General features: G+C 41.9%; 1 protein-coding gene across 1 annotated transcript in view; it reads left to right on the forward strand.

The window, feature by feature from the left end:
- Positions 1–694: 694 nt before the first annotated feature.
- Positions 695–27,937, forward strand: part of CMTM8 (CKLF like MARVEL transmembrane domain containing 8) — a 104,738-nt gene continuing 77,495 nt past the window's right edge. Inside the window, exon 1 of the mRNA XM_040636899.1 lies at positions 695–918. Coding sequence (XP_040492833.1) covers positions 772–918 — 147 coding nt within the window. The 5' untranslated portion in view covers positions 695–771. The remainder of the gene's footprint in view (positions 919–27,937) is intronic.

Consider the following 27,937-nt stretch of genomic DNA (forward strand, 5'->3'; position numbering starts at 1 on the left):
AGGCCGCCTCCCGGGCAGTCGTGGCGGCCTCCCATCGATCTCGGGTCTAAGGTCCGGCCGGGTCACAGTTCCGGCCGCTCTTTCTCGCGTTCGAGTCACCACCCGACCCCCGGCCTCTGTTGTCGCGCAGGGGCAGGCTCCCGGAGCCGCGGAGCCCCCAGGGGCCTCGCTCTGCCGGTGGCCGCGTAGCGCCAGCCCCGCCGCCAGGTGGAAGGAGACAGGTCAGCGGAGCGGCCCGCGCGAGGGGGCGGGGCCAGGCGGGCGAGCTGCGGCAGGCGTCCGGGACCCCCGCGCCCTCTCCTCCGCGCCGCCCTCCGGGTCGTCCGCCCCGCGACCCCGGCCGCGACCCGGCGCCCTCCCGGACGCACCATCCCGGGCAACAGGTGAAGAGGCTGCCAGTCCGCGGCGCCTCCGCGGGGCGGTCCTTCTCCAGCCCGCCTCGCGCCCGCCCCTCTCCACGCCCCCTCCCCTCCTCCCGGCCTCCGCCGCCCGGCTCGGCCGCCCGGCGGTCTCCCCTCGCGCGGTTTCCTTCTCCTGCCGGACCCCCGCGCAGCCCGAGAGCCCCGCGCCGATCAACCGGGGGCGCCGCGCACTCGCACTGCACGCGCCGCGGCGGGACTGGCCCCGGGGGGCGCCCCCGGCGCGCCTCCCTCCCCGCGCCCGCCGCGTTCCCCTCCCCCCCGCCGGTGTCCCCAGGGCTCCGGGCCGCGCGTCCAGCCGCAGACGCGCGGGGGGTCCCCGAGGAGGGGCCAGCCCGGCCGAGGCGCGGCGATGGAGGAGCCGCAGCGCGCCCGCTCGCATACCGTCACCACCACTGCCAGCTCCTTCGCCGAGAACTTCTCCACCAGCAGCAGCAGCTTCGCCTACGACCGCGAGTTCCTCCGCACCCTGCCCGGGCTGCTCATCGTGGCGGAGATCGTGAGTGCCGAGCGCGCGGGGGGAGGGCGGCGGGGGCGGCGCCGGGGGACCCGGGCGGCGTGCCTCCGCGGACCCGCTGCCAGGGAACCCTTCTGGCTCCGTCTCGCCTTCTTCCCAGAGTGCACAACTCCGAGAGCACCTCTCCGGGCGAGGTCCGATCACCTTGCGCTCTTTTGGGAAAGAGGGTCGTGACCCTCAGGATGTCTGCTGGGGGAGAGACCCGACTTGCTGGGCCCTCTCGGTGATCGTGGCGTATCTTGGGAGCGGGATGCTTGGTGGGCGTTGAGTTTGTGTTAATGAGTGTCGCGGACACCTGATGCCTCCCTTGCCTGATCTCCACGTGGATTGCCTCCTCCCTAAAAGCAAAGCTTTCTAAAGCTCAGAGGGGCGGAGGGGACTTTTTTCTTTGCCTGTTTATCTCCCTGGTAGTAAAATTGAGGTGAATTAAGAAACTTTTACTGATTAAAATCTGAGGGCCTCAGCTCCGTTGAGGACCAGAAGGTTTTCTGCCTGGTGCGGTGCACATCTTGGTTTAGGCTCAGAACATTCCTGGGGAGGAGGCCTGGCATGTGCATTCTCCTCTTCATAGGACATGGAAGCTGAGGGGTCAAGTGATTTCTCCTGAAGTCCCAGCCAGTCCTTCTTGGCTGGAGCCCCTTTAACAGCTAGTGGTGGCTACCGTCTGTTGTCCTCACCGTGGGCCAGGGTCCCCTCAAGACCTTTGGATGCCTTTGTGCCTTCATATAACCCACATAACAGCCCTACCCTGTGAGGGTAGCTTCAGTTATTCCACTTTACATGGGAAGAGACGGAGGCATAGAGAGGGGAAGTCAGTCAAACCTGGGGGTGGTGGGACTGCCCTTCAGCCCATAGGCCTGCCTGACTCCAGGGCCCTGCTCTTCACTGCTAAGGGGTATCCTTCCCAGCTGTCTAACCTGTCCCCTTTCCATCACATGTCACACACATTCATTTACACATTGGTGGAGTTGAAATCTAGCTTACCTGGAGTTAGAGAATGTGAGCTATGGTGGTATAGACGTGGCAGAAGACCCAGAATTTTCTCTGAGAAGCCCCCAATAAAGCCTGGGTACATCAGGTAGCTTACTTGCTCCTGGGAAGCCTCAGACCCTACCCCAGATCTACTGAATCGATTCCCATGCACAGAAAGTTTGAGAAGCGTTGGCTCAGCTCAGCCCCCAGCTGGTTCCCTCAGCTGGTATTGAGGATTCAGGAAACCCAATAAATCAAACGAAGATATTGGACTCACCGTGCAGGGCCCAGCTTATAGGAATTCAACAAATATTTGCTGTGTGAATGAAGTACTTGGCATGCTCCCCTGCTCCGGCAGCACAAAGCTAAAGGCAGAGATGGGGGCTTCTCGCCGCCGGGGTGGATTCAGACCAGGCATGGAGTAAAAGTAAAAAAAACAGCAAGAGAGGCTGTTTTGTTTTCTGATTTGTGATCAATATGCTCCATGTTCCACGCTTTTTCAGAAAATAGAAAAGTGAAGGACAAAATGTAAATGGCCCACAATCCCATCACTGGAAATAACCATAATGGTTGATATTTTGCATGTATCTTTTTAGATTTCAATAAATTTTTTTTAAGATGGAAAAACAGGTAGGAAAAATCACCCATACCACTCCAATAGGTTAATTGTTATTTTTGACAACATATATATGCACTCGTTTTAAAGAGTCAGTCTTAGGGGCAGGGTTGTAAGTTTGCCTCACCGTCTCCACTTTCAAATCTCTTAGAACCATACATGTTTATAATGTGTTCCTTGATTTTTTTTTTTTTCAGTTATAAGTATTATCCACTGGCTTCCCCCTCTGAGAGACAAGGCTTTAGTGCTCTCAGACCACCTTTTACCTACCCCACCCACCCCGTGTTATACATACATCCTTCCTGTCTCCCATTATATTTTAGGTTAGATTAATAACCGGTGTCGTGTTGACCTTAGGACACCATCGACGCTGTTCACAACTGAGCCACTGAGTAGTCTGGAAGCGCTTTTACTTTCCTTTCCAATTTGTTTCCCTGGAGTCAGTATTTTTTTTTTTTTTTTCATTTCTTCATTCTCAAGCTGTTTAGTCACTCCTTTTACCTTAATTGTTGAAATCTCCTACCAGGCAACTGAGAGACATCTGGGATTCTATCAAGATCATCTCATGACCAGTTCTCTCTGGGAGCCTCTGACCTGCTCCCACCTGGCCTGCTCACCTGAGCACAGGTGACACAGCATGGGGTCTCCTGCAGCAGCCCCCTGGAGATTCTTTCTCTGCCCTTCTCTTCTGGGTTGGGTCCCCTGCTTCTCCTGACCAGTGTCCCTCTCTGTTTTGCCGTACTCCCAGTGGGGGAACCACACGGACTTTAGTCGTTTCCTGAGAAAGGATGTATGTGTGAATTGAAATTTATGTCTTTCCAAAATATCTTGATTTAACTGTTACACATAATTAGTAGTTGGACTAGGTAAAGAATGTTAGATTGGAAATTGTTTTACTTCAGAATTTTGAAGTATTCTTCCATTATCTTTGAGCTATTATGTTTTTTGTTTTCATAAATTTCAATTCTTCATCCTTTTTTTTTTCTTTCCCTTCTAAAAGCCTGTAGACTCTTTCTCCTAAGAGATCTCTCAGATCACACTACGTGCCTTCTTCTGAGTCCATCTTCTTCCATTATACTGAGGACCTCGTGTCCTCTCTCAATCAGGAAAACTCATGTATGTGTAAGGAGATTTTTTTTAAATTGATTTTTACCCTTCTGTTTTCTTTTTTTGTTTTTCCTGAAATTCCTTTTACCCTTTTTTTTCTATGCATGTATTTTCTTATAATTTTACTCGTGGGTTTGTGTTTCGTGACATGCTGTGTTCACTTACCATACCGTAAGCATTTCTCAGGATCTCAGATCTCTCAATTATTATGGTTTTCTGTTTTAAGGAAGTACTGAATTTTATTTCCTCCATTTTCATGTTTCGGGGTGCCGGGGTAGCTCAGTTGGTTGGGCATCTGCCTCTTGATTTTGGCCTGGGTCATGATCTCAGGGTTGTGGGATCAAGCCCACACTGGGCTCTGTGCTGGGTGTAGAGTGTGAAGCCCGCTTGGGATTCTCTCTCTCTCTCCCTCACCCTCTGCCCCCTCCCCACGCGCGCGCACGTGCTCTCTCTCTCAAAAGAAAAATAAATAAAAGTTAAAAAAAAAAAGCAAAACTAACATGTTTCTAGATTTTACTAGTATAGCCAGTGCTATAGCAATTTTCCTTCTTTGTTCCTCTTCCCACATTTATCCAGTGATTTTTCTCAAGGGAAAGTTCTTTAAAGTACAATTATGTGTCAAAGAGTACACAAGTTAAGGGTTTGTTACATATTCTGAAATTTCCACAAAGTTCTGCTGGTTTAAATTATTATCAGTAGTGTGAACATATTAAATTAAAAATACTTTTAAGTTAGGAGAATTTCTAAAATAAAAATATGAAGGATCATTTTAAACGATATATGCTTTATTGATCTAAGATACTTTTCTGTTCATCTTTTAAGGTCTAAATCAGGATGTGGCTTATCGTGGATGGCTTCTTGGTGGTAATGCAATATGGTACCACTGATTCTTTATGGGGGGGTTAGGGGAGCAGGTTTCAAACTATTGCTGTCCCACCCTGGCATTACGATAGACCTGCCCCCAGAAGAATGTTACTTTCTGCCTTGTTTGTTTACAAATACTGAGAGAAAGAATTGCTGAGACTCTGACTTCCTGCTTGAATCTGGGAGAAATGAAATAATAGAGAACAAAACACATTGTTTCCCCAAATCTGTTGTCAAATTCGCTAGCCCTGGCTTTCCCCCAGGAGTGAGTGGTCATAGTTAACCTACTCAAACACTTTGGGCTGTGCCAATGTAACATTGTGTTGAAACCAAATTGTAGTCATTTCCTTCCGTTTCAAGTTTTATAACAAGCTAGAAGCAATCCAGTACTTGACCTGTGACTTGTAGGATGCTGTGATCTTATGACAATTACGAGTACTTGAAGAATTGAAGTGATTTGTCAGAAGCTGAGTTAATTGCACCCTTCCTGTTATTGGTGACTTCAAAATGAATTACAGCATCCGTATAATAATGTTAGGTCACCTTTCATATACTACTGTCATGAGCGGGCTTAGGTGGGAGAGGACGAATAGAGTTTACTGAGAGCTGGAATCTAAATCATACTATCCTGTTGAATTCTTAAAAAAAAAAAAAGAACATAGTTTCCATTTCATAAAAAAATACCTAGTCTTTGGAGAAAAAATAGAAAAATGTAGTTAAGAAAACCCTCCTGTAATTCTAGCCCCCATGGTGGTTCCTAACAGGCATGGTACTAGGAGTGGATAGGATTTAAAAAAAAAATTTTTTTTTTTTTTGGTTATTGTAATACCTGAAGCTTCTACTGGTGTTTAGTGCCCTGGGGGTCAGGGTCGCTAAATGTCCTGAAGTGCTTGGGACAGTCCCCAGCAATGAATTGCTTTACCAATTGCCAACAGCACCACTGTTAAGAAACTCTGAGTGCATCACTATTTAGCACTTGGAATAAACCATTCCAGAATTTTTCAAGTGGTTATGTATCATTTATCTGTAATTTTTTTTTTTTTTTGATGCAGTCACTTGTAAACTATTCTTTCTGGCCATCTGTGCTGGATATCTCCCATGTCCCTCAGATCCACTCTACACCCTCCTCCACTCTGTTCTCCTCCCTGAAGGCTAACTTGTGTGGACTGTCTCAAGGGGCTCCCCTCTGATGGGTCACTGGATTCATCAAAAGTGGTACCCGCAGGAGGCTACGGGGTGAGAGGAGAGCGGGTTCTGGGTATTCAGTCCCTGGGACTCCTCCCTGCTGACTCTGAGCAGCTTGACTGTCCCTCCATGGAAGGCGGGCTGTCTGGCCGCCCCTCCGCACAGCTGTTTTCCCTGGCTCTGATAGCCCGTCACTCCCAGCTGCTTCCCATTGCCAGGCCCTGCACTATCGCTGTGGTTTTCCTGCACCCTGCTTTATAACTAACACCTTTATTAAACTCAACTCGGATGACCCAGTCTGCAAGTGCCGGGTGTCCTGCTGAGCCCTGATAAATGACCTTTCCTCATTAATAATTAATTTCTTAGGACATTCTTAATGGCCACATAGTATTCCATAAATATCCAGGCTCCTAGTGTTTAGGGTATGTCTCTTTCCTTTATTTATTTCGTTTAATTTCTCTTTTTTTTTAAGATTTTATTTATTTATTTGACAGAGAGAGAGACACAGCCAGCGAGAGAGGGAACACAAGCAGGGGGAGTGGGAGAGGGAGAAGCAGGCTCCCAGCGGAGCAGAGAGCCCGATGTGGGGCTCGATCCCAGGACCCTGGGACCATGACCTGAGCTGAAGGCAGACGCTTAAGGACTGAGCCATCCAGGTGCCCCTGTTTCTTTCCTTTATTTATTTATTTTTTTAAAAAAGATTTTATTTATTTATTTATTTGACAGAGATAGAGACAGCCAGCAAGAGAGGGAACACAAGCAGGGGGAGTGGGAGAGGAAGAAGCAGGCTCCTAGCGGAGGAGCCTGATGTGGGGCTCGATCCCATAACGCCGGGGTCACGCCCTGAGCTGAAGGCAGACGCTTAACCGCTGTGCCACCCAGGCGCCCCTCTGTTTCTTTCCTTTAAACACATAACAAACTTCCTTTATGCTAACTCTTTCTGGTGGTTCTTTAACGTTTCCTAAGGATGAGTACTTAGAATTGAATAAAAGGTCTATGAATTTTCTTTGAAGTCAAGTTTATTGAGGTATCCAGTAAAATTCACCCTTTTTAGTGTAGAGTTCTGTGAGTTTTAGCATATGCATTCTTAAAAAGCAGTTCTATGGAGACAGATCATAAAATCGACCCTTTTAACGTGTACAATTCAAGGGTTTTTAGGATACTCACAGATTTGTACCACTATTTTAGAACGTATTTGTCACCTCAGAAAGAAACCCCATACCTATTAGCAGTTACTTCATATTCTTCCCTCCTCTCAGCCCTTGGTAACCACTAATCTACTTTCTGTCTCCATAGATTTGTCTATTCTGGACATTTCACGAAAATGGCCCTATAATATGTGGTCTTTTCTGTCTGGTTTCTTTTACTTAGCATGATGCTTTCAGTGGTCATTCCTGCTATCGTATGTTTCAGTACTTCATTCCTTTTATTGCCAAATATTCCATTGTATTATATATATATTATTTTGTTTATTCATCAATTGATGGACATTTGGGTTGTTTCCACATTTTGGCTATTTTGAATAATGCTGCTGTGAACCTTCATGAACAAAGTTTTTTTTGTGGACATATGTTTTCACTTCTCTTGGGCACTTACGTAGGAATGGAATGGCTGAGTCATAGGGTAACTCTTTGTTTAATATTTTGAAGTGCTGCTAGACTGTTTTCAAAGTGGCTGCACTACACTACTATCCCGCCAGCAATCCGAGTTCCAGTTTCTCTACATCCTCACTAAGATTGTTTATTTTCTGTCTTTTTGATTCTGGGGTGTGAAGTGATATCTCATTGTGGTTTTGGTTTGTATTTCTCTAACGACTAATGGTGTTGAGCAGCTCTTCATATGCTTATTGGTCATTTGTATATCTTCTTTGGGGAAATGTCTATTCAAATCCCTTGCCATTTAAAAAAATTATTTTATTGTTGAGTTGTAAGAGCTCTTTACATATTCTGGATACAAGTCTTTTATCAGATACATGATTTGCAGATATTTTTCTTCCATTCTGTGGGTCGTCTTTTTGCTTTATGTGATGGTGTCCTTTGAAGTGCAAAGATTCTTAATTTGATAAAATCCAATTTATATATATTTTTTCTTTTGTGACTTATGCTTTTGATATCATATCTGAAAAGATTTTCTTAATCCAAGGTCCATAGTAAATCCAAGATTTACTTTATGTATTCTCCTAAAAGTTGTATAGTTTTGTCTTACCTTTGAGTCTCTGATGCATTTTGAGTTACTTTTATATAGTGTGTGAGAGGGGTCTAAGTTGATTCTTTCCCATATGGATATCTAATTGTCCCAGCACCATTTGTTGAAGAGACTATTTTTCTCCCTTTGAATTGTCTTGGCACCCTTGTCAAAAATCAAATGTAGTGTAAGGATTTACTTCTGGATTCTCAGTTCTAGTCCATTGATTCTGTGTCCTTTTGCCAGTCCCACACTCTACTGATTACTGTAGCTTTGTAGAAAGTTTTGAAGTCAGAAGTTGTGAGTGCACCAAATTTGTTTTTCTTTTTTCCAAATTGTTTTTTGGCTATTCTGGGTCCCTTGCATTTCCATATGAATTTTAGTATCAGTTTGTCAATTTCTGCAAAAAGGGGCAGCTGAAATTTCAATATGGATTGTGTTGAATTTGTAGATCAATTTGGGGGATATTGCCATCTTAACAAAATTAAATTTTCCAGTTCATGAACATGGGATGTCTTTCCATTTAATTATGTTTTCTCTAATTTCTTCCAACAATATTTTGTAGTTTTCAGCACACAGGTCTTGTTTTTCTTTTGTTAAATTTATTCCTAAGTATTTTATTCTATTTGATGCTCTTGCAAATGGAATTATTTTCTTAATTTCATTTTCAGACTGTTCATTGTTAGATCATAGAAATCCAATTGAGTTCTGTATCCTTGATCTTGTATCCTACAATTCTGATGACCTCATTTATTGGTTCTAATAGTTTCTTTCTTTTTTTTTTTTTGTGGTTTGGCATATATGTTTTTAAGACTTTAGATTCTGCTGCCAAGTTGTACAGAAAAGTTTATACCAATTTGCATTTCCTCTAGTGGTGTTTTAGTGTGTAACAGGGTTTGTTTCTGCAAATAATCAAACTTTCTTTTAATATTTGCCAGTTTTGTTGGAGTGGGAGATACTCAAAATAATAAAAACTAGTTTGGCATAGACACCACTAGTCAGAAAGAACATCAGCTGATATTTAGGGGAACCCTGGACATGTGAAAAATAACAAATTGTTTTTATTTGCATTTCTGTGATTATTAAAGATGAATATTTAAAATATGCTCATTAGCCATTTATTTCTTCTTTTGGTAACTGCTGGTTTTTTTCCTCCACTTAAAACATGGGCTCTTTCTTTCTTTAAAAAAAAAAAATGTTTTAAAGATCTAAAAGAGAGAAAACGGAAATGAAAATTACCTCCCAGGAGAGAAATAAGATTGGTTTGGTGAATGTGTTTGAATGGGTTGTTTGCTTTTTAACTGCTTATCTTTTTATAGGTTTACCTTTTTTGATAACAAGAATATATTTATGAGTCAATGGAAGTAAAGAAGCCTACAGCAAAGAATAAGTGCTCATTGTAAAGATAAATTTCAAATCATTTATATATAGAATGAAAACTGAAAGTCTCTGCTAACCTATGTTCTTTATTCCATCCCTCATCTACCCACCTGCCTTGATGTACTTACCATTCACATTTCTCCCAGACCTTTCTCTGTATATATGCAAATATACAGTATGACACATATACATGAATGAGCATGTTACATATATTCTGCAACTATTTCATCATTTAATAATATCTTGATCTTTTTCTATATTCTTTGTTGATTTGTAAGTTTCCTATATACTATGGGTATTAATTTTCTCTGTTGCTTGTTAATAGCATCAGTCATGCCATTTTCATCAAAATACATTTCTAAGTTGCATGAAATCTAAACTGGTATCTTTGGGGCACCTGGGTGGCTCAGTTGGTTAAGTGTCAGACTCTTGATTTTGGCTCAAGTCATGATCTCAGGGTCATGAGGTCATGACCAACATTGGGCTCCATGCTCAGCGTGGAGTCTGCTGGAGATTCTCTTCCCCTCTCTCAGCCCCTCCTGCTGCTTGTATGCTCTCTAAATAAATAAATAAACAAATAAATAAATAAAATCCTTAAGCCTTTGTCTTTATTTAGCCTTCTAGGGTTTACTTTGCTTAAACATGGCTTCCCTACCCCCAGGATTATGCAGATATTTGAAGAAAATATAGGAGAATTTTTTTTTACTGTTAAAAGTATTTACTATCTTAAGCTATAAGTTCCTTTTGTGTGTGATTTCACTTTTTTCCCCAAATGGATATGTAGTTGTCTCACCATTAATCATATCATATTCTCATATATATGTAACTATTTCTTGACCCCAATCTGTTCTATTTCTGAGTCAATTCCAAACCCTTTTAATTACTGTAGCTTTATCATGAAATTTAATATCCAGTAGAGTCTTACAGATTTTTGGACTTCTTTACTATTCTTGTATATTTACACTAATACAAGTGATTTTCAGAATCAGTGTTCCTTAAACCACCTTACAACTTTGAGTTGTATTAAATTTATAAACTAATTTGATAATTTAATTATGTATAAATAAATTAATTATAATATTATAAATTAATATGATATTGAATCTTATAACCTAGGAATATTGTATCTCTCTAGTTATTTGGGTCAGTTTATGCTTTTGGAGTCCTAAGTTTTTTCCAGATGAATCTTATGTATTTTTTTTTTAAGATTTTATTTATTTATTTGAGAGAGAGAGCATGAGTGGGGGGAGGGGAAGAAGGAGCGGGACAAGCAGATTCCCCACTGAGCAGGGAGCCCAATGCACAGGGCTCAATCCCAGGACCCTGGGATCGTGACCTGAGCAGAAGGCAGGCACCTAACTGACTGAGTCACCCAGGCATCCCCTTATATATTTCTTACTAGAATTAAGGATTCTTAATTTTGATAAGGGAGATTTGTCAGAAATTAATTGGATTTATCAATTCCTGATTATTTGTGGTATATAAGGAAGCTGTTATTTTTCTTATTTCAATCTTGTGTGTAGCCATCTTATTTGAGTTACTAGTTCTAATAGTTTTATTTATTTTATAAGTAAATTATAGTAGTATCTGTAGATAAGGATTATTTTCTTTTTCCTTTTTTTAAGATTTTATTTATTTATTAGAGAGAGAGAGAACACAAGAGAGAGAGCACAGGAGGAGGAGAGGGGCAAAGGGAGAAGCAGCTTCCCTGCTGAGTGAGGAGCCCAATGCCGGGCTCGATCCCAGGACCCCAGGATCATGACCTGAGCCAAAGGCAGATGCTTAACCAACCGAGCCACCCAGGCACCCTGGATTGTTTTCGTTTCCTTTTTATATTTATACTTTTCTTTTTTTTTCGTTTCCTTTTTATATTTATATTTATACTTTTCTTTTTTTTTCATTATTGCATAGGTTGGGACTACCAGTGTAATGTTGAATGATTGGGGTGATACGAGTGTCCTTGGCTGGCTCATAACTTTAGTTGGGCTGTTTCCAGTGTATTAATGATAGTACAGGTTCAACTGTAGGTTCTGGTAGATATTCTTTGTTGAGTTAAAGGAGGCAAGTTTAACTTGTACCTATTTTAATCAAAAATGATTGTTGAATTTAGAAGATAGGATTTGGGGGAAGGAGTGTTTATCGTTGTGATCATCCAGGGTTTTGTTTCCCTTAATTTGCTAATGGAGTGAATTATATTAGGAAACCTAATGTTGAATTATTCTTGTGATCTTGGAATAAAGCTCTACTTACTTATAATATATTCTTTTAATATTCTGTTGTATTTTAAAACTTTTTTTTTACTCTTGAATTTAATTTGTTAATATTATATCTGGTTGTTTCTACACTCATGTAAGACCAGCCTTTTTGATTCATTTGCTGTGATCTATTTTGTTTGATTTTAATATCACCATACAAGCTTTTTTGGCTAACATTTATCTGTTACGTTCTTGTCCCTTTATTTTGAATTGAAGTGAGATTCACAAAACCTAAAGTTAACTGTTTTATTTAAGTTCTTATTTTAATTCCAGTTAACATACAGTGTTATATTAGTTTCAGGTGTACAATATAGTGATTTAGCAATTTCACACATGGCCTAGTACTCATCACAATAAGTGCCCTTCCCAGCCCCCATCATCCACTTCACCCATCCTGTTACCCCCTTCCCTTCTGGTAACCACTAATTTGTTCTCTCTAGTTAAGAGTCTGTTTCTTGTTTTGTCTCGTTCTCTCTTTTTTTCCCCCCTGTGCTTGTTTGTTTGTTTTGTTTCTCAAATTCCACATATGATTGAAATAACATAAACTATTTTAAAATGAATAATTGAATGGCATTTGGTACATTCACAGTGTTGTATAATCACCACTTCTGTGTAGTTCCAAAACATCTCATCTTCCCAGAAGGAAACACTCCCTTTATTTTTCACTTTTTTCTTCTTGTTATAAGTACATCTTCTATACTCATCATAGAGCTAAATTTTATTACTTTACCCAATCTGAGAAGTTGTTTTCAACATGGAAATTTTATCACATTTATATTTATTGTGATAACTTATTTAGAACTTTTAGTTTTCCTTATTTTTTCCTCTAGTGAATGAAATTGTAAATTCTATTTTGTTTGAAGTTTGCTTTTTAAATTTTAATCAATGTACCTAAACATATTTTTCTAACTACCCAGAAAATTAAAACCATTCAAAACCTCAAAACCATTCAAAAAACAATACTGTCCTCCTTACCTATTCTTTACCATATACTTTGTGTTAGCAATTGTTTCTGGACTTTTAAAATAATGCCTTTATTGAATACAGTTTCCACATTAACTCATTTAAAGTGTGCAGCTCAAGTGACTTTTAGAACATTCACAAAGTTGTACAGCCATCACCACAATCAGTTTTAGAACATTTTCAGCGTCCATTCCCAAAAGAACCCCATACCCATTAGCAGTTATTCTCCATTTTCCCACAACCTCTCCCCACTTGCTCTAGGCAACCACCAATCTATAATCTGTTTCTATAAAATTTGCCTAATTTGGACATTTCATATACATGAAATCCTATACTATGCAGTCCTTTGTGACTGGCTTCTTCACCTAGCATGATGTTTTCAAGGTTCATCCATGTTGTAGCATGTTTCAGTACTTTATTTCTTTGTATTTCCAAATAAAATCCATTTTGTGGCTATATCACATTTTGTCCCTTCATGAATTTATGGACATTTAATGGTTTTTTCCCTACCTTTTAAGTATTGTTAATAATGCTGCTAAGAATATTCATGTAGAAGTTTTTGTGTGGACATATATTTTCATTTCTCTTGCATGTATTCCTAGGAGTAGAATTGCTGGGTCATGTGAAAACTCTACATTTAACCATTTGCAAACCTACTGACTTTTTTCCAGAGTGGATGCACTGATTTATAATCCCTGCACTACTTTTTAGTTATTTTTAAAAGATTTTTTAATGAATTTGTTTTTTAAGTAATCTCTTCACCCAGCACAGGGCTCAAACCCACAGCCCCAAGATTAAGAGTCCACTGACCAAGCCAGCCAGGCACCCCTTGGCACTACTTTTTAAAAAGTTGATTTCTTAGGAATCGTTTCTTGCTGGTTGTCTGAAGCTTCCCACTCATATGACTGAACAACTATTTAGACTTAACAAGTTTCGATTTTTTTCACACTCTTTTGTCAAGTTTTTGTGTCACTTACTTTCTTGATTTATTTTTCAATTTCCAGATAACTCCTTGAGTCATTGTTTTAGAAAGAGTTTGAAGATGGTAACCTTCTTAAATTATTGCACATCTAAAAATATTTTTCTTTTAGCTTCATACTTGGGTGATAATTTGGTATAAAATTACAGGTCTTAACATTTCTTTTCATTAATTCTTTGAAAACCTTGCTTCGTTGTCTTCAAGCATCTGGTATGGTTAATAAGAGACCTGATGGTCTGGTAGACCCTAGACAGGCCTGTGAGGTTCAGTCCCTCCCAGGCCTTGTCCATCCATGATTGTGCATTCCCACACACTTAGCTGCAGCACAGCCTTGCATGAAGTGACTTGCACATTGCATTACCCGTGAGAACGTAGAAGGATGGCATTGGTGGTATAGCAAGAAATTGTGGGTGGAATATTGTTTTATTGGAGTGAAATGGTTTGTAAAAGGTAGTTTTGCAACCATATCTGGTAATTATTCTGGAGCTTCAGGTCATTGTGGTTGGGAATTAAAGAAGATTGTTAAACCCTCACTTGGAGTCTTCTGAGTCCTGATGGGGTCTCTCCCTGGGCAGGCAGAGTGCTGTTGCCCCGACCTGGGATTGATGGAGAGGACCGGAAGTCCCTCTCTCAGGGCAGTTCTGGCCTCATGGCCCCCCGTGTCCCCTGCTGAGAACATGTCCTTTGCATCTCTTGTAGGACATAACCTTTGTAATATTTAAGTCAGAGCGCGTGTTTGCCCTCGGCTATAAACCCACTCCTCTGTGGGGATAATGTTCTTATTTCCTTTTAAGCAACCAAATGTGTTGTTGTTGTTGTTTTTGATCTCCATAGAAGCTTTGACAATTTTCTCCCTATCTTTAGAGATCTGTAGAGATGACATACTTTACCACTGTGTGTCTAGAAAAGCGTTCTTTATTTATCAGCCTTCATTGGACTCTCTCTAGCTAATATCCAAATCTCTCTTCAGCACAGAGAAACTTTCTGTATTTCCTGCATCTGTTCTGTTTTCTCCTCCCCAAAACTCTTTATTCAATCCAGGGATTCCAGGAGAGATTAAACTGTCTTCAGCATCTCCTTGCTTCCCCCCACCCCAAACTTTCCTTCTCTTTGTTCCTTTTCAGAGTTTTAGGGAAATAACGGTTCCAGCCCAAATTCAGATTTTCTGTGGAGTATGTTCTTTTGGGCTTTGATATTTTGAATTCCCAACAGTTTGTTATTCTTTTTCGTTTGTAGCCTGGTTGCTTCTTTTTTAATTGAATCATTTTAAGACCCTTTAGTATATTTGAGCTTTGTTTGCAGAGAGACCACTTCTGCTTGTCGAGTCTGTTGGCTCGTTCTCTGGCTCATTCCCTCACTCATTTGGTGATTCATGTTTGTCGGTTTGTAAGTGCAGATGAGACGGCTGGAGAGAGTTCGCTTAGTGTGAATGAGAGTCCTGTGCCCCTGGCAGTGGACACAGGTTTTCATCACATGACCTGTATCTAGTGGGTTTTGTGTTGTTTTGTTTCCAGAGGAAGAGAACTGTTAAGCCAGCGGAGGGGGAACATTAAGGAATAGCGTACCTGCGTGGACTTTTCTACGAGGTGTGCACATAGCGTGTTGGGGCATCTGGCTGTCTTGAAGCTTTGTCTTGGGGGCTCTTTCCAGAAGTAACTGCTGGAGGGAACTGGGAGACGATGATTAACTTGGCAGCTTCTAAGCCTTCGAACTCATACTTCGCAGATGACTCTTGGCCTATTCCTTCCCCCACTTCGGTTGTTAACTCTAGTCTGGATTTTTCTTAGGGTCTGTTTGAAAGCTCACCTTTTTTGATAGGTCCTCAATTTTCCTTTCCAGAGCTGAAGGTTAGAAACCCCATGTTTGTCATTATTTTGTTCCCGTGTCCCTCCCAGGGGTCCCTTACTGCGCCAGGCTGCTCTATCCAGCTTTTCACCACTACTCTGTAGTTCTTTTTTTCTTTCTTTTTTTTTAGATTTTGTTTATTTGACAGAGAGAGTGTGCATGCCCAAGCAGGGGGAGTAGCAGGCGGAGGGAGAGGGAGAAACAGGCTCCCCGCGAGGCAGGGAGCCCCATGTGGGGTTCAATCCTAGGACCCTGGTATCATGACCTGAGCCAAAGGCAGACGCTTAACCAACTGAGCCATCCAGGTGCTCCAGCACTACTCTGTATTTTTAGATTACTTGTGGGTTTTGTTTGTTTTGTTTTGGTCATTTCAGTGGGATTTAGGGAGGACGAAGAGGTAAGCATACAGGTCTGGTCAGCTACCTTGAAAGAGAAGTTCAGCTGTTTTGTTATCCACTTATAGGTACTTTTAATGTACAGAGGAATATTGACCTTTCTGTGTTGTAAATATTTTTTCCAGCCTATCACACCGTTATTTTATTTATGATGATTTTATTTACGAAATCCGAAGTTCATCTTCAAATTGATTCGTCTCATCCCCCCCCACTTGACATGGTGCTTAGAAGTTTGTACCTCACTAACAAAAACCAAATACATTAGTATTTAACCTTTTTCTTTTAGTACTTTTTAATATTTAACCTTCATATTGAAATTTATTGTAGCAGAAGGTATAAATTCAAGTTGTAACTTTGTTTCCAAATGTCTGTTGAGTTGTCCCAGCATGATATACTGACAACTCTATTCTTCATTCACTAATCTGGGTTGCTTCTTTGTTTCATATACTTAATTCTTATATCTTCTTGGGTTCAACCCTGTACTTTCTACCCTATTCCAGTCTTTGTTCTCATATTTTAATGTCTGTAGTTCTAGGATACATTTCACCATCTGCTAGGGTAAAACCGCCTCAGGCATAACTTCTAGAATTTTTTTAAGCCCTGTGCTGCTGTGTCCCCTCTCTCCTGTCAAACCGTATTGGCTTTTGATTGGATTTTTATATAATGTGTGGATTAATTTTGGGACAAAGGATTCACATTACTTTAGTTCCTACGAAGATGACTTCTCGACTGTTCCCTTGTCTTCAGTGATATGGGATGTTTTAGTATTGATTCTGACGCTCTTCAGGGTCTTTTCCAGGGTTTTACAGTGTAAGTTAATAATGAATCTCTTATTCAATCATCAGGTATGTGGTGAATATTTATTGTGGGCCAGAATCTGTGTTTGGCATTTAGAATATAGTGGTAAACAGCACCTTTCTATTTTTATTATAACAAATGATCAGTGATAGGACGTAAGACATAAAAAAGAAGAATATGCTTAGGGAGGTACTCAAGGGTAGTTTAGAACTTCAGATTTTCAAATTTGAGCTGAAATTCAAAAGGCATTTATTCCTTGGAGGCTTTTGGTCCATTATTCATCTCAAAATCTAAAATATAACAGATGCAAAATATAGGTTTTTTTTTTTGCTAAGATTTATGACTAGAACTATTCCCAAGAAGGTAGCAGTACTTTTCCTTAAGTGAGTATTTTACCATTAATTTTTTTTTTTAGATTTATTTATTTGTTAGTGGGGTGAGGGGCAGAAGGAGAGGGAGAGAGAGAGAACCTCAAGCAGACTCCCCACTGAGTGCAGAGCCAGATGTGGGGCTCAATCTCACGACCGTGAGATCACAACCTGAGCTGAAATCAAGAGTCGGATGCTTAACCAACTGAGCCACCCATGCACCCCATTAATTTTCATTTAAAATGAAATTATTTATTTATTTATTAGGTTTTATTCATTTGGGAGAGAGTGAGTGAGAGAGAGCATGAGCAGAGGGAGAGGGAGAAGCCGAACAGGGAGCCCAATGAGGGGCTGGATCTCAGGGCCCTGAGATCGTGACCTGAGCCGAAGGCAGACACTTAACCGACTGAGTTACCCAGGCACCCCACCGTTAATTTTCATTTAAAATGAGATGAATTTTCATTCTTATTATCTCAACTGATATTAAGCCAGCCCAAGTTTTGGGGAATCCCTTCTCACGTTTACCTCTCTAGTTGAGCCTTGATTTGAGGAAACAGTTCCTAAATGAAACATGAATGAGCCAACCATACTTGTGGAGTGCAAAGTGAAACAAGTTCCACCTAACTGCTTCTACCTTTTCCATACCCACCCACGGATATAGAAGAGGGAGGCTCTACCTGTCCAATAGAATCTCCTCTCAGTGGGAAAGCAGGAGACCCATTGTCTTGGTCAAGGTTCAGTTGCAGATGACAGTATCCACTCTAGCTGGTTGAAGCAGCAAGGGATTTATTATGCATCGTTAGATGGCTTCCAAAATTTTTTGGAGGGCTGGAAGAGCAGGCTTTCAGTTAAGCTTCCAGAAAAACCTTTCAGAGTCACATGTTGGAACTCCCCTGTCATGGGTAGAAAGGCAAAGAAGTAGGATTTACTCTCACAACTGCTGGATCCTCGGCCTCCATTGCAACACATGGCCCCAAAAGGCTGCCTCCTAACTTGCCTCTCAGCACTATGAAGCAAGCTGCGGGACCCTGGGATTCCAGGATAGCGGCCACAAGCAAACCACTTCTTGGTGTGCGGTGGGGACACAGAAGCAGCCAAAGCTTGTCTTCTAGCCCCATGATGTTGTCTTTTGCTTTCCAAGCCTTGGATGAGTGTGTCTGCCCCAAGCTACATCGTGTGTGGAACCTGGGCTGTAGTCCGCTTTCCAGCCTCTGGTGAGCAGAAGGCATATTGCAAGGGGAACAGAGTGGAGTTGAGGGGACCTACCTGAAGAATTTAATCACAGCCACTTTCATTGAATTCTATGAGGCTCAGTGTGTTGGAAGTGAAAGATCTGTGATTTGTCATACCTCTAGGACATTCTAAGGACTTGCCCTTTTTCAGTTTAGACATGCATTCAATTTCTAGCTATATGACCTTGCACAACTGACCTAATATATCCTGAACTTCCATCTATAATAATGAGCAGGGCGATGATGACTTCATTGTTAGCGGAAGATAAAATGAGCTAAAATACATGTAAGCCCTGTCCTGGACGTAAGCATTAGTTTATTTCCTGACTAAATATAGATTTCTTGCCTTCTCCCCTCAGTAGATCCAGACTGTGTAGATTAATCCCACTTGGACAGGGCTGCCTTGAGAATGAATGGTCATATCTTAGCTTCTAGTGAGTTTTTATGCACCCAGCAGTGAGCTTGAACGGAGAATTTAGCTTCTGGGGTGTGTACTGAGGATAGGAGTATGATGATACTTACAACTAAAGAAAGCTTAAAGGCTACAGCGAGAACTACAAAGACCCATTTATGTAACCTTTTAACATGATCAGTTCGCTTGGACTGTGAGCAGCTGCAGTTATGAATGGTACCAGCTTTGTAGCTGCAGTGGAAACATTTCATCCACTTAACGTTCCTGTGTAAACTCTGTTCAAAGAAGGTCTGCAAAGCTATGGGGTAGGTCAGTTTTCCGGAGGTCTGAGTTTAATGGCCTGTTTTGGAAAAACATACAAAGTTCTGACCTTCTTATCTTACCTTACCCTGTCCTTCATCTATCCACAACTTAATTATAAGTGGTGCCACTTTCTGGGGGGCAAATAATTCAGAGGAGAAAGACATCTTTATTGTTGATTTGTAACCTGCCTTGTTTCCAGAAAGGACTGGAGACAGGACAGGCGTCTTTAAATCGAGGTGGGTGGCTCAGTCTGCCTTTTGCTCAGGTCATGATCCCGGGGTTATGGGATCGAGCCCTACATCGGGCTCCTTGCTCAGCGGGGAGCCTGCTTCTCCCTCTCCCTCTGCCTTCTGCTCCCCTTCCTGTGCTCACTCGCTCTGTCAAATAAATAAAAATAAAATCTTAAAAAATCAATAAATTGAGGTTTTAAAGGATACAAGAAGAATCTATACAGGGGGCGCCTGGGTGGCTCAGTCCGTTAAGCGTCTGCCTTCAGCTCAGGTCATGAACCCGGGGTCCTGGGATCGAGCTCCATGTGGGTCTCCCTGCTTAGCAGGAAGCCAGCCTCTACCTCTCTCTCTGCCTTTCCCCTCACTCATGCTCTCTCTTTCCATCTCTCAAATAAATAAATAAAATCTTTTAAAAAAAGAGTCTATACAATCTTTACCAATCAAGGATTGACAAGCATCAGAGATCACTTCAGAAAGAGAAAAATTTTATCGTAAGCACTAAACCGTGAGCAGACCTGAAGGGGCATTCCTGAATAAGATTCTTCAGAGACAGAGAACCGCTGTGCGGCCTGACACTGTGTGTGGTGGTCAAGAGGAGAAAATATCCAGGACTTCTCAGCCCATCTGCCTCAACTCTACGTTTACTTTAGGGGGAAAAAAGATCTGTGCGCTTTGAGGCTCTGGCCTCTTTCTGGTTTCACAGACCCAGAAATTTCCTTAGAGATGGAGTCTTTTGAGGAGACCCATGTAATCGCTGTATTTAATATTCTACTAGCTTATACTTTGGGAATCATGTCTCAGGTTCCTTTAACTGTGACATGAATCTTGAGTGGTTTTCCTGTTCATTCACATTTCAAATCACGAGCTTATGTTCGCGCTGCCCTGGGAAGCTAATGTTGGATTTTCTTTTTTTTTTTTTTTAACTTCCCTCTATGTGACGAGGTTGATTTAGTGAAAGGTGGAAGACGAAAGCTCAGTGAACTAGGTCACCGGTTAATACCAGGCTGGCTTAACTGCTAGCCTGTGGAAAGGGAGCTCAGATGGGAGGTGGTGCTTGTGTTTCCTGTCCCTTGGGGGCCTGGAAAAGGTTGGGCCACAGTAGTTCAGTTGCTGACTTGCTAAATCGAGGAGTAGGGAGGTTTCTTCTGCAGACTCGTACCAAGCCCCCAGAACTAAGAATCCTTAAACCTCTTTTGTACGTGAAATATCATATGGTACTAAACTTATATATGGTCTAAAGAATAATAACACAAGTATATGCCAACCACTCAGCTTAAGAGAGAGAACTCTACCATATCTTAGGGGCCCCTTGTGTGTCCTGTCCATTTTCCCAGAGGTAACTCCTATCCTGGCTTTGTGTTCTGTGAAGTGCAAAGTGTTCCAGCCATTGTTTAGCCTTGACTCATTTTGACCTTTACAGAATATAGAATCATGCGATACTTTCTTCTGTTACTTTTATTCATCATTGAGTGTTTTCCATGTTGATCCATGTAGCCGCCCATCGACTTTTAAAATTGTATTGTTATAGAAACGTATCATCATTTGCCCCTTCTATGTCGATGGCCACCTGGATTGCCATGTTTTAGAATGAGTAAGTTTTCCATTTTGTATTTCTTATCCGTTTTCTTCTTTTGTTTGGAAGTTCTGCTGTATCTGTCCTTTGGTGGATTCCTTAGCTATCTTTTTTTTTTTTTTAATTTTTAAGATTTTATTTATTTATTCGACAGAGAGAGACAGCCAGCGAGAGAGGGAACACAAGCAGGGGGAGTGGGAGAGGAAGAAGCAGGCTCATAGTGGAGGAGCCTGATGTGGGGCTCGATCCCATAACGCCAGGATCACGCCCTGAGCCGAAGGCAGACGCTTAACGACTGCGCCACCCAGGCGCCCCTGGATTCCTTAGCTATCTTAACATTCATACTTAGTCTGCTATACAGGTTGAAATTAATGTGTATTTTTAACCTGTTCCTAAGCAAAAACAAGGACCTCAGAACTCTAATTCAGATGACATCCCTCACAATTTATAATATTGTACTGTTTTCCACCTACATGTTAAGCATTATAATTATTGTATACAGTCAACAGTTTTGTTTTACCCACAACGCACATGGTTGCCCAATATCTTTGCTCATTGCTTTTTCTTATATCTCAGGCCCACCATCTGTTTTTGTTTTTACCAAAATCTTTTTCTTCCTCATTCTTGAAAGATAATTACACAGACTACGGAATTCTAAATTGTCAGTCCTTTTTGTCTCCGTTTATTGAAGGTGTCATTCTTTTGTCTTAGTGGTTTCTGTGGCTGCTGTTGAAGTTGGCAAGTTGCAGTTTGCCTCTCCTTTTCAATGTGGCTTCTTTTTCTTTTAAAATTGTCTTTGTCTCTGTATACAGCAATCTCATTGTATGTCTACGAATTTCTTTTTATTTATCCTTGGGTTTAATAAGGATTCTTGGGTCCAATTATCCATCTTTCAACAATATTGGAAAATTCTCAGCCATTATCTCATGAAATGTTGAAAATGTTGTCTTTCTCATTTTATTTCATCTCCTTCTGAAACTCTAATTAAATATGTATTAGATCCTCAGACTTTATCTTTTGTCTTTTAAATTGATAATTTCCCATTCTGTGTTCCTGGCCTGCATCTTATTTATTTACTTATTTACTTACTTATTTATTTATTATGTCTTCTATTTTAATAATTGTGTTTTTTTTGGCTGTTTAATCCGTACATTCAACTTTTAAATTCAATTCTTTACATTTCTAGAAATTCCTTAACTTTTTCAGATCTACTGTGTTCTTTATAGCCCACATAGACTCAGACCCAGACCAAAGGAGAGACTGAGTAGGGCTCTGAATTGAAGGGGATATTTTTTGCTCTCTGCCCACTGCTAAGATTGAGATAGCTGTTATCTTGCTGTTCGCTCTGGACAGTGAGTTAATTCTTACCTACCTTGACATTGAAGGCATGGTCCTTTAAGATTCCAGCTGTACATGGGTGGGGGTGGGAGGTTGTTTCCTGTTAGACTTTTCACCTTGGGTGGGCCCTTGGCCTTAATTATCTTCTACCTTCCAGCACCAAGATGGAAGCTTGGCAAAGGATCTGAATAGCAGTTTCTGAAAGAAAATATACAAAGGGCCAATAAGCACATGAAAAGAGACTTTCTCCTTAGTCTTAAGGGAAATGCAAATCAAAAGCACAATGAGATATCTCCGCCCCCCCAATAAGGTGGCTCCAATGAAAAAGACAGGCAATAAGGAGGCTTGGTGAGGGCCTGGAGGAATTGAAACCCCCAAGTGCTGCTGTTAGGATTGTTAAAATGGTGCAGCTACTTTGGAAAACAATCGGGCCATTCTTCAAAAGGAAAAACAGAGTTATTATATCACCCAGCAATTCCATTTCTAGGCATATGTTCAAAATAACTTAATAAAACAAACTTCTGTTAAAAAAAAAAGTTGAACATGGGCACCTGGGTGGCTCAGTCGATTAAGCATCTGCCTTCGGCTCAGGTCATGATCTCAGGGTCCTGGGATCAAGTCCTGCGTCGGGCTCCTTGCTCAGAAGGGAATCTGCTTCTCCCTCTCCTTCCGCTCATTCTCTCTCTCTCTCTCAAATAAATAAATAAATAAAATCTTTAAAAAAATTGGACATGAATGTTCATAGCAGCATTAATCATAATAGCCAAAAGGTGGAACAACCTTAATGTCCATCCACTGATGAATAGATAAGGAAAACCTGATATATTCATACAATGGATTCATTTAAAAAAACTTTTATTGATGCGTTTTAGAGAGCAGGCCTGCAGAGCACGAGTTGAGGGGAGGGGCAGTCAGAGAAGGAGAGGGAGAGAATCTAGAGCAGACTCTGAGCTCCTGAGATCATGACCTGAGGCAAAACCAAGAGTCAGAGGCTTCACTGACTAAGCCACCCCATGACCCCCATAGAATGGATTATTAATTTAGCAATAAAAAGGAGGGAAGTACTGACACAAGCTACAGCATGGATGACCACTACGCTAAGTGACAGAAGCCAGACACGGAAGGCGACATACTGTAGGATTCCATTTATATGAAGTGTCCAGAAAGTAACTCCACAGGAACAGAGAGTAGGTGACTGCTGTTGGGGCCTGGCCCTGGAGGGACAGTGGGGAAATGATAAGCGAGTGACTGCTAATGGGTGTGGGGTTTCTCTGGGGATGATGAAATGTTCTGACATTAGATACTGGTGATGGTTGCACCGCTTTGTGAATATACTAAAAAAAAGTACTGACTTGTACATTTTATGGTATACAAATTAGATCTCAAAAAAGCTTTTCAAAAAAAAAAAAAAAAGGAAACTCAAGGTAGGTCCCCATGAGTTTCAAAAAACTGTCAGCATGAAAACTGGCTTTGGCAGTCGACGATTCCCCAGGATTCCTGTTTTATTTCCTTTTTGGCCTCTTCGGGTTCTTTCTTTTCATGGCAACTCAGCAACATGTTTAAGAATGTTTTAAATTTTATCTCTCCTTGTTTCATTTGGGAGGATAACCAGCCTGTCCTACCACTAGAAAGTGAACGCAGAATCCTTTTAGTTTTTCAATTTTAAAAAAGTTCAAGTTGCTAAGGAAAATGCTAAGAACAGTATAATGAATTTCCTCCTCCATTCACTCTGGTTTCTCGAATGGAAATATCCTACTTCTTCCTCCCTGTCTATTTAATATTTTTGTATGGAACCATTTTAGAGTAGGTTGCAAAATTCACGACCCCAGATACCCCAGATATTTTGGCATGTGTCTCCCAAGGACAAGAATATTCTCCTTTGGAACCACAGTATAAGTGTCAAGTTCAGCAGATATACCCTCAATACTACGACAGTTCATACTTAACTTTTACCATTTGTCCCCATAATGCCCTTTATGTTTATTCACTTTTTTCCTATCAGGATGTACTCCAGGATCATGGCTTACATTTACTTGTCCTGTCTCTTTAGTGTCTTTTAACCGAGAACAGTTCTTCAGTCTTTCTACCTTTCACGACTTTGGCAATTGTGAAGAATCCAGGGGAGTGGAATGCTGTGTGGAATGCTTCTCGAGTTGGGCTTGTCCAAGGTTCCCTCCTGTGTAGATTCTGGTTACATTGTCAGAAATACCACTGCGGTGACGTGTGTCCTTCTGGGTGCAGTGTCGCAGGAGGCATGCGATGTCGCCGTGTCTCATGATGAGGGAATCTAACCTAACGCCTTTCCCGAGCACCACACGTGGCATATTTCTGAGCAGAAAAGGCAGAATTTGTGGTCAGATGTAGCTTTCAGTCTTGGCCTAGCAACTAGTAGCTCTCTGATCATAAACAAAATATTTAACATTTTAAAGCCATCTGTAAAACAAGTCCAGTAACACCTACTTCTTGAGACTATTGAAAAACAAATGCAAATTCGTGGAAGTTGTTTAGCACGGTGACTGGCACGGGAGGAACTCATAACTCTTGTTTTGGGAGAGGTGATGTTACACCTAAGTGTCCTAGGAGCCTCCCTGGCCCTCGAGGGTATCAGTGAAATTACTCAGAATCTCGGTCCTAAAAGCCTCCCACAGGCTTCTGTAATTCTCAGAGAGCCAGCGTTCTCTTGGTCTTCTCTGCCTTCTCACCCATCTCCCCTGCCCCTTGCTATTGTCTATCTCCAGTGCCCTAAGAAGCCCACTTGCCTGACTGTTGGGTTAGTTTTAGGCATTGACCAGCGATGGGCAAGAGGCTCTTGGTAAAGGCAAGCAGACATCCCACTCCATTCTCCTCCCCCTCTCGTTTTGTCACCTTCCCTCCCGGATTACTCATCCTCCTCCCCTCCAAATCCTTCTCCTATTCGGGGAAACTCTCCAGCTCCTACCTCCAAACTTGCGTGTCTTACCCAGCGGGAGCACCACAGAACAAAGGCTCTGCACCAGACTGAACACCAGGTCCCTGGAGGGCAGAGGTGTTAGGAGTAGGAACCTCTTCTCCTGGAACACGATCTTTATAGTGTGTTCATTGTGATCCTTGTGCAACAGTAACGCCATGGTGTTTCTCCTATCTTTACATCGGTTTGCGATGGCAGTGCACGGTTTCAACCTGAATGGGGAGTATCTTCATGGAGCCCCTGCCCTGCTGGCAATTAGAGCGATCTATCGCCTGTGGCTAGTCGTGGATGTTTGCATAGACGTTTAAACCTGAATTCCAGGGGAAAGATGGGCTCAGCTGAAGTTGCGTCACACGGGATCTTACTTTTTAGGAGTGTAAGTTGGGACCCTGCAGAGGGACGAGGCCACCTAGGTTATTTTCTTGTAACCATTCTCGTCGATGGGTCCCACAAAATGAACATCAGATGTCACATCTCCTATGTCTCATGCCACCGCCCACTCCTTCTCCAGGGAGTGGTTTGTCTGGGTAAACTTGTTTGGTGAGGCTACCGGACCTTCCATATGAAACGGAGGGATGCCTTTCTCACCTTCGATTTTTTGCATGAATGGGTGACACTTGCCTGATACTATTGTCTCTCCCCCATCTCGTGAGAAATTCCTTCATTTTGAAAAGGAGGGAGAAGAAAGAGAAAGAAAGGGGCAGTGTTCCACCTGGTAAAGGCCTCTAGTCTCCAGGGAGGCTGTGCAGTGGGCAGGTAAGACCCCAGGGCCGTTGCTGCTGCTGCCTGACACGCTTGGGCAGTCAGTTCTCCAGGGAATGGAGCTGCCATGGAGACCCTGTTTGAGGGTGATGAGTGTTTGTGGGAGCACTCTTGTGTTCCCCAAGCTTTCAGGACTCTGAATATCTTGTCAGTATTATCACCCTAAATTATGTTGTGAGTTCCAATAAAAGGTCTTCGTTTCAGAGAAGCCTGAGGAACAGAAATGCGGATGGCCCCCCGACTGGTTTTGTTGGCCTGTATAGTGTTGGAAATTGGAATTACTTGCCAATATGTAAAAGTCAGACATCTTAAGAAAATCTACATTTCCACGTTCTCTTGGAAAATTGGACAAATGTACAGGATTGGACCCATAATCCCTCATGGCAACAATCCTTTGGAGCCAAGAAATGGCTGCCGTCTGCATGTAAGAGTGTTGGTCAAAATGCATGTTTGACTCTTACGACAATGACCAAAATAAGTGTCTCAAACAAGATAGGAGCTTGTTTTTCTCTCATTTGACAGTCAAAGCGCTAGTTGTCCAGAGCAGAGAGGATGACTCCACAATGTCAGACTTCCAGCTGCTTCTGTCTTGTTTTCTCTGTCCTCCACGTTGGGTTCCATCTCGTGGCCCCTGTGCTGTTTCCCGCCATCATGTCCACTCCAACCAGTAGAGTGGGAAGGGGAAGTGGAGGGTGCACACCTTCAAGCCCCGGCCTGGAAGTTGCATGTGTATCACGTCTTCTCCCACTCTGTTGGCCAGAATGTACAGGTGTGACCACATCTGGCAGCGGATAAGGCTGGGGAAGCATGGGCTCCACCTCTATGGCAGTGTGAATAGCGAAAATCCAGTTCTCACTAAAGGGAGAAGGTGAGAGTGGGTATCGTGGACAGCTAGTGTTCTGTGCCACCATAGGCCAAGAGTCATGGTCATTCATTGCTTTATACTGATGTGTTTCATTCATTGATGAATGTTACCTGTTTGATCCCTATAGACAGTTGAAGTTCCATTCTCAGCTCTGCCCTGATAATCTCATGCAGCACACTTCCATGCTTTTTTTTTTTAATTCTTTATTTAAATTCAATTTAGTTAACATATAGTGTGTTATTAGTTTCAGGGGTAGAATTTAATGATTCATCAGTTGCATAGAACACCCAGTGCTCATTACATCATGTGTCCTCCTTAATGTCGATCACCTAGTTACCCCCTCTCCTCCAGCGACCCTCAGTTTATTTCCTATGATTAAGAGTCTCTTATGGTTTGTCTTCCTCTCTGATTTCATCTTATTTTATTTTTCCCTCCCTTCCCCTATGTTCATCTGTTTTGTTTCTTAAATTCCACATATGAGTGAGATCACATGGTATTTGTCTTTCTCTGACTTATTTCAGTTAGCATAATACCCTCTAGTTCCATCCACGTCATTGCGAATGGCAAGATTTCATTCTTTTTAATGGCTGAGTAATATTCCATTGTAGCTCTATACCACATCTTCTTTACTTTCTGCTGCCTCTGCTTAGAATTCTCTACCCTCCCTTTCAGGCCTGGCAAACTCCTCCTCAGATAACTTGGCCCCTTCTTTCCCTTCCCAAATTGACTTCTCTCTCTGTTGCCTCATCCTAATACATAAATGCTAATTTTTATATAATACCTTTTAGTTTATATACCTTTATATATTCAGTATACCGACTGCCTGGCAAAGTACTTGGCATATAACAGACTAATGATCAGTACCATTTACTGACCATTCAGAGAAAGATACTTTCTAAAATTTTTATAAACATTTGTAATATCCCGCAGTGAAATAGCGAGTTAGTCATGGCTTTTGCAGTTGTAGATGATGAAAACTTGGCCTAGACTGATTTGAACAGCAGCAAAAAAGGACGAGTACTTGTTAATTCATGTATCTGACAAGTGGAGATGTGGGTCTAGCTTCAGGTATGGCTGGGACCAGGAGCTCCCATGATAGAACTAGGTCTCTTTCCATCTGTTGGCCATGCTTTCTTGTTTATAGACTTTGTTCTCAGGAAAACTTTCTCTGCATGGTGATAAAGGTTCCACTCACAATGCAGTATTATCCTTATAGTTTACTGATTCTAGAAAAAAAGAACATGAATCCATTTCTTCACGGCGGTAACCAAGTGCTGGAGGAAGTCCCTCATTGACCTGACTCGGGTCCTATGGCCATTCCCAGTCCATTAGGTAGGGCCAGGGAGATAGAGTACACTGGCCGTACTTGGATCATCTGTCTACTTCTGGTACCAGGGTGTGGAGTCAGCCCTGCTCAAATTACATTAC

This window comes from Ursus maritimus, unplaced genomic scaffold (assembly GCF_017311325.1).
Source record: "Ursus maritimus isolate PB19 unplaced genomic scaffold, ASM1731132v1 scaffold_20, whole genome shotgun sequence".
Taxonomy (NCBI): domain Eukaryota; kingdom Metazoa; phylum Chordata; class Mammalia; order Carnivora; family Ursidae; genus Ursus; species Ursus maritimus.